Below are 13,347 nucleotides of genomic sequence, written 5' to 3'. Positions count from 1 at the left end.
ATGTGTGCTCCTGGAAGACCTAAAGGATCAGGTGAGGACAGATCCTCCCTCCTGCAAAAATCTATCTATGTGGTTGCTAAGAGCTGACACAGACTTAATGGCACATAATATACTGTACACAGATATGTTGTAATGCCACATTACAGGGAACTCTTAATTATAACTGGAGCCAAGTGGTAGAAATGAGAGTAAAATAAATTATAGAAGCTGAACCTATACCAAATAGACTATAAACTAGAAGTATATAGATTCCTCTCAAGGTGATTAGCCAGTCATTTGATTAGGAAATATCACAAACGAAATGACAGAAGGGAGCAAGTACATGAGCTTCATCAGCACAAAGTGATCTTTAATTAGTTTCTCATACAACTTTGAAGGATACCTCAATAAACTATTACATCAAGTACATGTTGAAAAATATGGTCTTCAAAAAGTACTTACACAATCTGTTGACATCAGTGTCTATAACAATACAGCAAATATTTCCAATTGTTGACAAATCATGCTTGTATGAAAAAAAAGTTTCCATTAAGTGGCTGCTCATGAGATGTTAGCTTGGATATTAAAATCACATACCCTTCTAATGATCCCTCAACTTACAGGAGGCAATACAATATCATTTATTAAGCATGGGGAAAAAATCCTAGTTCACACAGAATGCTCTGCCTGATCTTACTAATGAAATGTTAATATCAGCATGGGCCCCATGTCGCATCCTAGAAAAAAACTATGCATATCCTTCAGAAGTTAATCAGCATGCTCCTGACTGAACAAACACGAGCATTAATGAGGACAAGTAAACAAGAAGCTATCTGCAGACGGGAACTGGGAAGGAACTCCAACATAGCATATTCATGAAGGATTATTCATATCGTCACGCATTCATTTTTTTCAATGATCAAGTGAGGCTTTAAAAACACTAAATCCTCCAAGCTACATCATGAGGACACTTCTTAATAAATTGGAAACCTAAAGGCAGAGCTTCAAAATTATGAATGTTCTCAAAATGGTTGTTCAGTTATGTATTTGTATACCAGTCTATTAATTTAAATGATTTTAAAATGAATTAGAGCACTGTAGTAACTGTAAGAAGAGCATGGTTTTAAAACTGGTGCTCTGCTGATGACACTACTCTGACAGCTGAAATGCAAATGATCTGCAAACTCTAGTAATAAAAGTCAAGGGACATAGTGAAAAAAATAAGACTAAGATTAAATATCTTATGATAGCAGGTACAGCAACCAGCCTTAGAATAGACAGATAGCCTTTGGCTTTTAGAATCAACTATTAACAGTAAAGAAATCAGCAGTCAAGAAATATGCCACAGACTAGTGCTTAGTAGGGCAGCAATGAAGGCCTTGGAAAAGATATTCAGATGGTGGGATGTGTCTACTAGAATCATGAGGGAAATGGTTTTCCCCGTGACACTCTATGGAAGTGAAAGTTGGACTATGAAGCAGGATAAAAAGAGTACTGACACTTTTTAATGTTGGTTTTGGGGGAGACTCCTGAGAATACCATGGATAGCCAAGAAAACAAATGGATCATCAAACAAATCAACCCAGAGTTCTCACTTAAGGCACAAATGACCAGGTTCAATTATCCTACTTCAGATACATTATGCGAAGACCTAGCTCTCTGGAGAAGTCTATAATGCTGGGAAAGGTGAAAGGAAGGAGAAGAAGAGGATGACAGCAACAAGGTGAATGGACTTGATTACAGCGGTGATGGGTGGGCTCCTGGAAGACAAAAAGGATCAGGTGGATACAGATCCTCCTGGAGAAAATCTATCTATGTGGTTGCCAAGAGTTGACACAAACTTAATGACACATAATCAATCAATCCATATGAAAGTATACCTGACTTTGAGATGAATTTTTATTTTATTTTTAATTATTTGTTGCTTAAAATATATGATAAAATTGCTGTTCAAAAGATATCAAAGTATGTGGAAATTGCCAACAGCCAGCTACAAATCTTCAAAATACTGAGCACTGTTCTCATAAATGCAGAGAATCACCAGGAAACTGACAAATATAAATTATGTTGAATTCAAATATAACATTAAGTCAGGATCTCTTACAGCTTATTGAGCAAGCCAGTCTGGTTTGTACATCATACTAAGGCAAAAAACTAACTGCAGTGATGATTAGTGTTATATAAGAAGATTGCCTCTAAATCAGCAGGAGTATGACAATGGACTAGCCTGTCCTCCTATACTGACTGTATACTCCTATCACTGCTGCAAGAAGAGTTTGAAAGTTTTTTTTTAAATCTATGTTTGATTATTAATCACAATTTACTATGTTGTTTGAAGTACAAATTATGGCTGATGTTAACTATAGTTAATAGAAACAGACTAACCGGACAGCATAGTTTATAAGGTCAATACACTATTAAATTTAATGACATTTAAGAGTTCACACAACGCTTTACAATGTAGCTAACCTACAAGGGAAGCCAAAGCCTACTTTGCAAATATGCAAAGCAGTGGGGCTGAAGGAAGAGCAATGAGGAGGTGATGAAGCTCATTATGGTTTCAATTAAGGCCCAAAAACAGACGGCATATCTTGAGCCAATAAAGTAAAGCCACAGAATGGACAAAGTTACTCTAGCCAGATCAGTGCTAAACGGCTTTCCAATAAAGTGGGGGGGGGGAACAGAGGAATACCATTATATACTGCGCTGTAATCTACTGGAAGTAATTCAATTATGTTGCTAAAATTGGAGTTTGAAAGATAAGAAGCAAACATGGTACAATTTGTCAGACTAATATGACAAAAATGAGTACATAGTCAAAATTATCTGCTCCATTTATTTTGGGTCACGTAGGGAGCTCAAGCAATTTAATATCTTCCAAAGTATCTGATGGAAATATTTACGGGGAAAATAATATATCATACCTGCAGTGGGCCCTTTGAGACACTTTTCCACTTTGTCCTAATTTCAAAAGTTTTCTCTGGATCTATCAGATCCTTAAAGACAAATCTCCATATTTCATTCATTTCTTATTGTTCTCTCTTCAATATTTTCTGGTAGCAAATGGGCTTGCAAATTGCCTATATTTTTTGCTCCTTAATATTTCTATTTCTACTCAACTACAGATGAAACATGGCTATTCACCCTCAACCTTCATGGTGGGGCTACTTCTTCCCAGTTTTACCCCTTGATCTATTTCCTTCAAGATCTCATCAGAGCATGGTTCTTGCTCCTATTTTCTGGAACTAAGGTAATATCCCTTCAATATTCCACTATGGCATATTGTTCTTTCTGAAATATTACTCCAAATAATAAACATCTCAATATTACAAAGCCTCTCAACAAATTCAGTATTAGCAAACTCCCAAATCTATATCTTGGGTTTTTTATTTTTTTTAACTGTATCCCCATCTCATAAATAAAGAGATCTCTTGGGGATATTTCTTTATGGTTCAGAACAAAAAAGGAAATAGAGTACTCCCTAGATTTGTATCAGATCGCTCCTTGTACTTTTCAGAGATTTGATCTGACAGAATTCTATTTTCCCAATACAAAGTGAGCATATCCTTTTATTCTAAGTCATCTTCTTATATTGTTATGCACAGATAGGCGGATATAAAAATTCCTTGCTTACAAGCCACATCAGCCTAGCAATCTTCCTGTCCATTTTGTGGCTCTTTTAACATGGTGATATACTCACACTTTCACTGAAAACAACCAAGAATAAGATGGAGTGAAGTTGGTTGTGCAGAAGGCTGATGCTTCAGAGACCTCCCAAGTATCCTGACACTTAAGACTTTGTTGCAATCTGATTCTTCTCACCATAAAAAAATGAGGCCCTAGCAAAGCAGATTCAGATGAGGGCTCCCCCTTTGCGCTCAAAGTAACATCTGTGGTGGGACAAAGGGGGGCAGAACGATAAAAGTAGCATGACAGCATTGTGATACAAGTCTCACCCCTTCTTCAAATGTGTTGTGATGTCACTGCTGACAGAAGCAGCAAGCTCCTGAGGATACCCATGGCTCCTGGTGAGCTGGTTTTGTTCTCTTCGTAATCTTCCTTTAGTAAGTAAGGTGAGATTGGAAGAAAGGTGGATTCCTCCAGAGCCACAGGACATGGTGCTTACAGAACCCAGTAGCGTGGCTTCTAGAGACCCACATGTCAATAGGCAAAGCTGTAAGAAAGGTAGTCCCTACCCATGGATATCATCTACTCTGCCCATCCATTATTATGTACTGAACTACAACTTCACTTATAAATTTCCCAAAGCAGGAGAAATGTCAAACATATCCTCCCATCCATTCCCTGGCTTATCATCTTGCAACACAACCTGCCGGAGTTAATCAAGGTTTCCAATATGTCACAAATCACACATAATACATGGGTGGATAACAGTGTCAGGAAAAAAAGAAGCAAAAGAAATTATGTCTCCTTTATCTCTGGCCATAAGTTGAAATGTTATATAGCTTCAAATATGGCAAGTCCTCCATCAGTGCACTAACTTTACTCTTGCTTATTTCTAAGCTCCCACAATGCATTTTGTCATATTACCATGCTATCTTAGCCAACTAGTAATAAATGCACAAATATTACACCTCTATTGCATGAGCTGCACTGGCTCCCAGTTTTCTTCCAGGTGCAATTCAAGATGCTGGTTATTACCTTTATATCCCTACATGGCATGGGACCAGGTTATCTGCAGGACCACCTCTCCTTGAGCACATCTGTCCATCCCACCAGAGCAAACAAGGTGGGCATGCTCCAGGTCCCTTTCCTTAAATATTGCCATCTTGTGGGACCTTGGAAGTGTGCCTTTTTTGTGCAGCCCCTGCCCTAGGGACACCCTCCCTCTGAGATCCGACAGGCCCCTTCTCTTCTACCCTTCCGGAGATCACTTCAAACCTGGCTCTTCCCCCAGGTGCTGGGATAGGGCAAGGGCAGGGTGGGATGAGAATGTGGTGCATTTGAATGAATGTGCAGTGGTGCCAAGGTTCTTCTGTTTTTATTGCTGTTGGTTTTTTATACTTTTATATTGTTTTATACTGTTTTTATTCTGTTTTATTGGTTGTAAGCTACCCAGATTTGTTTTGAGAGAGGAGGCTATATAAATGTTTTAAATGAATAAAATAAAATAAATTCATGGAACACACATAAAATTTGTTCACTAAGGGAAGGGGAAAAGTTATTTTTGCTAGCTTTAGCTTCTTATATATTAAATAATGCATGTTACTGCTAGAGCCAGTTAATGTTTTCCACTCAGCTTTTCTCCAGTTGGAATATATAATGAACACTAAATATATAATCTATCTATATATCCTCTCTTGGCTCTCAGATTCTGTTTACATTTAAGAATGTTCATACAAGAGAATGGTAGCATTTATTGCATAAAATCCTCTGGAAAATATTGACTGGATCAAACAACTAAATTCAAAAGTGTTTTAAATTTAATCTAGTAATCTTTGTTCAATATTATAACACCTAAATGAACATATAGCTAGTAGATATAACCTCATTTAGCTTGATGTGGGCTGACATTCATTGTTGCATTAAGAAATCATGGTTCACACTCTAATTAAAATCCATGTAGAAATCTGACAGAGAGAATATAATGTTTCACTACATTCTCTCAGTAGGAATTTTTGTACTTTTCAACAAACTACCTACCAGTCTAAATACTTACCACTGATCTGTTCCATGAAGCATACATTGCCATTGGTGTTAAAAGCCAAAGTGTCAGGAGTAATACAAAGTGTCTGGAAGATTGTCGACTGGACAATGCTCTTCAAAGACTGACTACACTCCAGGCAAATAGCCCAAATATCTTGCTCAGTAAGACAGCTATCTTGCAGTGACAGAACATCAGCAAGGGACACATTCTCCTGCCAAGACAAGAATTCAGAATTACTCCACACTTTAGGACAGAAAACGTGATGAAGCTAGCTCCAAGTAATACATAACCCACCAACCCAACACATTTCCAACAAGTTCAAAGCTTTCTAAGACAAAAAACCTAAAAGGTACTTGTATTTTCACAGGTTGCACCTTCATGGTCACCTCCAATAAACCTGCTGACTTAATTTTGCTTTGCTGTTCTAGATTTCCTCCTTCCCTAATTTGCAGCTGCAGCCATCTCTAAACTCCCAAATGCATCTCATCCGGAAGAGTGGATTTGATAAATTAAACCAAGCATCACAGAATCAGACACTATAAGCAGAAGGCTCATAGAACAAAGATCTTATGATCAACACTAGAAACTGACTTCACACCCTGTCCTTCTTTCTTCCCTTCACAAGATCTTCTTACCAATGTAAATATTTTTAGACAGGCAAGGGCTGGTGAGAAACACATAATCTGCCACGGAATTCTAAAGGAATTCCTAGATAAAATTATTTTTAAGTGTCTATGATATTTCATTTATTTATTTTATATTTCTTCATTTATCTGCCCTGTACAGAATCCAACAGGTTCTTTGGTTATTGAGAAGATGCAGGAAATGAAGCAAATGAAGAGATGCTTAGCGCAATGATGAAGGAAAACAACGTGAATGTGCCTGAATATGGTTGCATGTCATGCTTGGCAGTATATCGTGGTAAGAGCAGTGAAACATGTGCACTTCTCTATGCTTACTGCATCTTCAGACTTGCATTTAGAGGCTCTATCCAAGGTCACACTCTGCCTTTTGGGAAGAATGAAGACAAAGATCCTCCTGCAGAACACTGTGACATGTCTGAAAAATTCTTCCCAGATAAAATTGCTCAAGTCCAGTAAGAGTTGGATACCAGTTGGGCAAAGTCTAGTAAGATTAGCTCAGATGATGTCTTGTGAGGCCATATGGGATTCTTTTGAGTTTTTTGGGAAGACTCAGGATGTAGACAGAGCTCTCTATGGTATGAACATTTCCTTTTATTAACATGTATGTGTGTGTATATGTGTGTATGTATATGTATATGTGTGTGTGTGTCTGTGTGTGTGTGTGTGTGTGTATATATATATATATATATATATATATATATATATAGTAATAATATAATGGAGATTTTAATACTTAATCATTAGCTTAAGATTGAAATCTTTATCATACAACAAACACTTTGATGCAATTTGCAGCGTTTTTGTTTTCAATGTTATACTAACTTTGGATGAAAAAGTCAAATAATGTTATGCTTGTAATATTGTCATCCTAAATTGTAATTAATATTGATAGAATGGGGTTTTTACCCCTTCTTTATTTTCAATACTCTAAGCTATCTAAATAATATGTTAATAGTCCAATTAATATTGTATAAACTTTACTGTATTGAAACAACACAATCTATCAAGATTTATAACAACAGAATAAGAAAGAAGAAAAAAGAAAACTACTAGGTTCTGCTCCATTGTGTCCATAGTCAGAAATCAACAACTCACACCAGCCTGGACCAGCCCTCATTTCTGAACTAAAATGGTAGTTTCCTAAATTCAGTTACTACGTTATTGCTTATCAGGACTTCATTATTTTATTCTGTAGATTTATGTACATACTTTCCTCACTTCCATGTATTCTTAATTTATTCTATTTGTTCTGTATGTGTTTTTTAAAAATTACCTCTAACTGTAAGTAAACCAAAAGCTTACAAATAGTAAGGCTACTGTGATGGAAGGCATGAGCGGGGAGGATTCTGGAACGGAGTTTCAAGGTTACAGGAGGAGGGGGAGAGACATCCCAAGGAAACCATCTCCTCAGCCCCCAGGTGGACTGTGTGAAAGTACAGAGGAGGAGACTGCCCCCCCCCAAGGGCATGAAGGTTATAGTTGTTATCATTGGGGGATCAGAGTCTGGCGAGATTCTGTCTATTAGGTGCAAGCTAATAAAGAAGCTGAGCTGAATTCCGGATTGTCTCATTGTGATTCTTGGGCTGAACCTGACAGCTACTGTCCCAATGGAATTTTCAAATAAATAGTCCACACTGTGTCCCTAAATGCCTGCAAGCCTACTTTTATTAGAAATCCAATGAATGGAACAATTAGCCTAATCCACAGTGCACTTGTAAAATGTTCTGGCGTTAATACTACAGCTTCCTGGCAAGCCTGTTTAAGCATGAAAGACATACTGCTTTTGCTACAAGAATACTGTAGTGCTAAAAAGCTAAGTCCCATGGCAAGTGCTTTGTCTCAGTACAATTCTACTCCTGTAAATATAAATGGTCTTAACTGTATGGCAAGGGTACTAACATGTAAAAGTTCCCCACAGAGACCATGAAAAAGTAATATTCTCACCAGATGAGGGTGGCCACACTTGTGGGAAAACTTTTTAAGCATTAACGGAAGGATAAAATTACCCCAAAGTTCTGCTGTTTTTCTTTTCCCAGAAAAAGATATATTCCAGCTCAAAAGGAAAGATTAAACTCTAATTTATTTTTAATTGTATAGTTTGCCATCAAAGAACTATGCATATTATATAACTATTCCAGCAGTTTATTAGCTGAAAAGTTTTACTCTTGGATTGTTAAACCCTGAACTGAGTTACAAGGGAAAAAGGATGCACCGAGCTTCCAAATTGAGTAGAATTTCAGTGGGATAGGAATAAGTTCAATAAATAAAATAAAACAGTTAAGTAATTAATTCTATTTTAAAGTTCTTTTCTGAAACATGGTATAATTTCAAAGATTAGGTAAAGCTACATCCAAATCCATTAAGTTAAATCTGCTTCCCTCTACTTCAGGGTTCCCCAAAGTGGTCAATATTGACCCCAAGGGTTGATGGGACTATCCAAGGGGTCAATAAATGGCTTGGGGGTCAGTAAATGTCAGTAAATATCTATGTGGTGGCTATGACTTAATGGCATATAATCAATGATCAATCAGTCAAATGTCTGGGGGTTAATAGATTGTCAGTAAATGATGGAAGGTCAGTTGGGGTCAATTAATCTTTTGGGATCTCTGTAACGCTCCATGCCAGTCCCTAGTCTTAAAGGTGAGGTGGCTAGCAACAAGACAATGTTACCCAAGGTTGGATGGTCAGCTGCCAGCAAGAGTGGCCTTGAGTTGTCCTCATTATTATTATTATTATTATTATTTGTAGTACTATTAGGTAAAGTAGCATTTATTAAATTATTTTCATACAATAAATGTTGGGGGGTCAATATACTATCTGAAACTTCATGAAGGGGTTGATGAGTTGGAGAGTTTGGGGGCCCCTGCTCTATTTCTCCCATTAAAGCAAGCCTCAGCAATTGTACTGCAAAGCAAAAACAGATACAGTGGTACCTCGGGTTACGAATGCCTCTGTTAACGAACTTTTCGGGTTACGACCAGCTCCGGCCGCAAAAATTTACCTCTGTTTGCGAACTCCGCCTCGGGGTACGAACAGGATACGCGGCCATTTTTCCGCCCCTGACACATGGTCCGCGGCCATTTTCCACCCGACACGTGGACCGTGGCCATTTTCCACCCGACACGTGGTCCGTGGCCATTTTCTGCCCCTGACACATGGTCCGCGGCCATTTTTCCGCCCCTGACATGTGGTCGTAGGGAGGGGGACTCTCCCTCCAAGCAATAGCCGCCTCCCTGTCCTCCATGCCAGAACGGATTAACGGTAATTACATTGAACCTTATGGGGAAATTTCCTTCGGGTTGCGACCAATTCGGGGTGCGACCAGAGTCACGGAACGAATTAAGTTCGTAAACCGAGGTTCCACTGTATATGGAACAATGAAGTAGGAAGGGGACACCCACTGACTCACCCAGATCAGCCAAATCCATCCTAGAGATCAATGGGGTGACAGATGTTGCAACAAAATTCTTGCTGATAAGTTTGCTTCTCACAGGAAAAAAAGGCATTTGTTCTAATTTACTGTAAATTTGATTTTAGTTAAAGGCATTGAATTAGAAGTTGGGAGACCAGGACTTCTAGTCCTGCCTTGGGCACAAAAGTCAGATGAGTAACTTTGGGTCAATTACCTCTCTCAGCCCTAAGAAGAAAGTACTGGCAAGCCACTTCCTAAAAGTTGCCAAGAAAACTGCAGGGACATATCCATAGAGTTACCAGGAGTCAGGAATGACTCAATGGACCATTACAACAACACTGTTACAGTAGCCTTTCAGACCAAGATATAAGAAAGTTACTTCAAAGATTTAAACAGTGAGTTTCCAATGCAATTTACAGAAGGATGGAAATGTATAACCCTGCTAGTATAAAGGTGATCTATATGAAAGACCTTTTATTCTAGCCAAGTATCTAATTTCTCATCTGTTTCACATAGGAGAATGTTTTTGTTGGCTAACTCTTGCCATATGTAACTCTGGAAGAGATGTATAACAATACAACTTTATAAGACCATCTTTTCCCCTGCTCAGACAGGGTGACTGAGTCAATTTTCCACATTCAGTTGTACTGTCCTATGCACCAACCTTGGTGCTGTGTGGTAATAAAGCCATTACTAGCCCCTAGTCTGGGCCAGCCAGATGAAGAAAATGCTTTTTTCCCCCCTTCTCCCTACTAACTTTTTTTTTTTTTTTGGCAGAAATTATTGGGAAGATTGCTAAATTCTGTTCAGTAGCAATTGCTGTAAGGAAGATATGGATTTAATTTTCTACACTGGTTAACTTAGCAGTTCTATTTGATATCTGCTTGGCTACTGTTTTGATTTTTAAATGTTGATATTTTTATTTTCTTTTTGTTTTGGTTTCATTATTTGAGACTTTGGTGGCATTCCTCCTGTGGAACAGCTTGAGTACAAATATAAGAAACCCCTCTTTCTGATCGAGCTTCTAAAAAGTGGTGAAAACAGCATTTGAGGGATGTCAGATTTTCTTTTATAATCTACTTCTGCTGGTTAGCACTATTCTGATCGATACTACTTGTGACTTCTTTGATGTCTTTAACCTTTATTTCTATTCTGTTCTCTGTTTTGAAGCAGAGCAGCATAGAAAAAATAGCAATAAATAAATAGTGTATATTATTATGGTATCTGGCCATAAATAAATGAATAAATAAAACAGACATAGCTCTTTCTAGGTTAGCTGGAAAATGAAATGTATTTCTCCAGGTTCTTTTTAAAGTACAATTTAAAGTTAAAATGCAACACTAGGGAAGAGTCCTGCTTCCAAAGTGTTACATTTTGGACCAAAGGCCAATCTAGTTCAAAGTGACCAACCAGATTTCTACAGGGTGTGTACAAGCAGGGCATGAAGGTCCTACAGCATCCACGTGTTCCCATTCTTACAAGCACACTGTCCGCAAAGCTGGAGGTACTATACTTATTTCAACCATGTTGCACTCCGTTAAGAATTTAATGGAACTTTTAGAGAGACTTTCATTAAGAGAAATATTGCCATGTTACTGAAGTCACCGTAAACTCAGTTTCTCAGGCACATTCTTTCATATTAAATACATTCTTTAGCAGAACATCCCTTAATATTAGGATGAATCGGAAACATACCCAGAATCCCACTTGAGTCCTCCTATTTTAGAAGTGACTTTTGATAAATACTCCTTTCAGCCAGATACTAAGAGTGTGCAGAGTTCAGACCAGGTGACTTTGGTGAAAGTTAAGACTGGCAATTGATGGGATAGGACACTGAGCGGTTAAGGAAACACTGACCTTTGGATGAATTCAGCCCCAGGACCATAAAAATCAGCCTTGTTCCTTTCCTCACTCAGATCCTGCGATGGATTCTAACGAGAGGCATTCGGAAACAAGGCTGCGCCATAAAGAGCCTTGCCCGAAAGCAATCCCCCTGCCTTAAAACATTTTATGTCAAAGACAGCAGAGTTGCTTCATGCATTTTCCGCAGGTTTACAGCCTCGTTTTACCAGCCCGTCTTACAGGAGTCGGATTCACGCAAGCACTGCCTCTTTGATGACTTGGGCTACAAAGGGCTCCCTTTCAGGCGCTTCTTTCCAAGTTACAAAGGATCTGGGACGGAGGTTACCCAACGGGGACCCCTGGACCAGCGTGACGCTTCACACGCGCTCCCTCTCGCCAGACGCGTTCCTAGGCTGCGTTTCAAACATACGGGGCACGAGTCGGCGCGACTGGCAACGCTGCGCCACTGCCCGCGGAAGGCAATCGGCGCCACCTGCAGGGTCCCCCCCACCCACAACCCCACCGGGAGAGGCGGCACCACCTGCCCAGAAAGCCGCAGGACTTCGCCGAATTGGGCGAGGTCAGCGGAAAGGGCTGTTTTCCTGCCGCCGCCGCCGCCGCCGCCGGCCATGCTCACCTCGTCCTCGGAGAGCGCAGGCAGGGGGTCAAAGTCGCAGGGCTCTTCCTCCGCAAAGTCACCCATCGCGGCTGCTTCCACGGGGTCCCTCGGCCCCGCCCAGACGGGAGGCGACCCGGGGAGACTCTGCCTCCCTCCGGACCCGCGTCTCCCTTTGGCTGCTTAAGGCCCGTCTCGCCCCTGCCCGCCGCGCCTCCCTCCCGGCGCTGCCCGACGGCTGTGTTTGCCGAGCGAGGCAGCGCCCATAGCAACAGACGCGCCTCGCCCTCGGACGGGCGCAAGACAAGGCGGGAGGCGCCGCCTCGTTCCGGGCCGGTGGCCGAAAGAGTGGGCGGCATCGCCTGCGGCCTTATTCTCTTTTAAGATAACTTCTCTGCAAGGAGAGGCGAGGTTTCCGCGGAAATACCGCGCTGCGGCTGCTGATTGGCCGATTTACCTGTTTTTGCCCTAGCCGGCGGCTCCTTAAACCAGGGTTTCTCAACCTCAGCAACTTTAAGACGGGTGGACTTCAACTCCCAGAATTCCCCAGCCAGCAGGTGCCCATAGCAAGGGCGAGGGCGAGGCGCGTCTGTTGCTATGGGCGCTGCTGGCTGCAGGTGCTGGGTGGGGAATTCTGGGAGTTGAAATCCACGCGTCTTAAAGTTGCTAAGGTTGAGAAACCCTGCCTTAAACGCTAAGACCCTTCTTTATGGTAAAATAAATTTGGCAGGTTAGGGACCCTTGCATTGGTGGCTCACGTTTGGGCTCACCAGATCCAAGCCCTACAAGTCCTGACAACCGCTAGGTGACCATCAAGCCCAGGCTACAGACCTAACATGTAGAAACAGATGGGAGACCCTTCAAGGGCTGGGCTTGCACCCCCAGCTGTAATTATTTGCAGTTAGCTTGATAGGTAAATTGGGGTTCCCATAACATGGTAGGCCATAAGTCCCTATTTGAGTTGGGTTTCTGTAACCCGCTCGGCTGAAATGTTGGCTTGTTAGTGATTCGCTGTGTCCTCCAAATGCAGCCTCCAGATTAATTTGCCTAACCCTCTTTAAACCCCATTCCAGAGTCCTTATGGTAATTGCTTTCACCAGAAAGTGGGTGGGGTGAGAATGGACGAAAGGTTGTCCTGATCTGCAGGTAAGTATATAAAGTCAACTTAGGGTGTACTCCTAGACAT

General features: G+C 40.6%; 1 protein-coding gene across 1 annotated transcript in view; it reads right to left on the bottom strand.

The window, feature by feature from the left end:
- The window catches only part of KNDC1 (kinase non-catalytic C-lobe domain containing 1), an 81,320-nt gene extending 68,976 nt beyond the window's left edge, over positions 1-12,344 (bottom strand). Inside the window, exons 1-2 of the mRNA XM_088128978.1 lie at positions 12,183-12,344; positions 5,660-5,858 (exon numbers count right to left, since the gene is read on the bottom strand). Of these exons, the coding sequence (XP_087985104.1) occupies positions 5,660-5,858; positions 12,183-12,248 (265 nt within the window). The 5' untranslated portion in view covers positions 12,249-12,344. The remainder of the gene's footprint in view (positions 1-5,659; positions 5,859-12,182) is intronic.
- Between the last annotated feature and the right edge of the window lie 1,003 nt (positions 12,345-13,347).

The sequence above is a fragment of the Python bivittatus genome, unplaced genomic scaffold (genome assembly GCF_059951505.1).
Source record: "Python bivittatus isolate LINGU-HERP-01145 unplaced genomic scaffold, Pbiv_v1 ctg000780_np1212, whole genome shotgun sequence".
NCBI classification, from domain to species: domain Eukaryota; kingdom Metazoa; phylum Chordata; class Lepidosauria; order Squamata; family Pythonidae; genus Python; species Python bivittatus.
The sequence above is the reverse complement of the archived record's forward strand: the minus strand, read 5'-3'. Positions and strand labels throughout refer to the sequence as shown.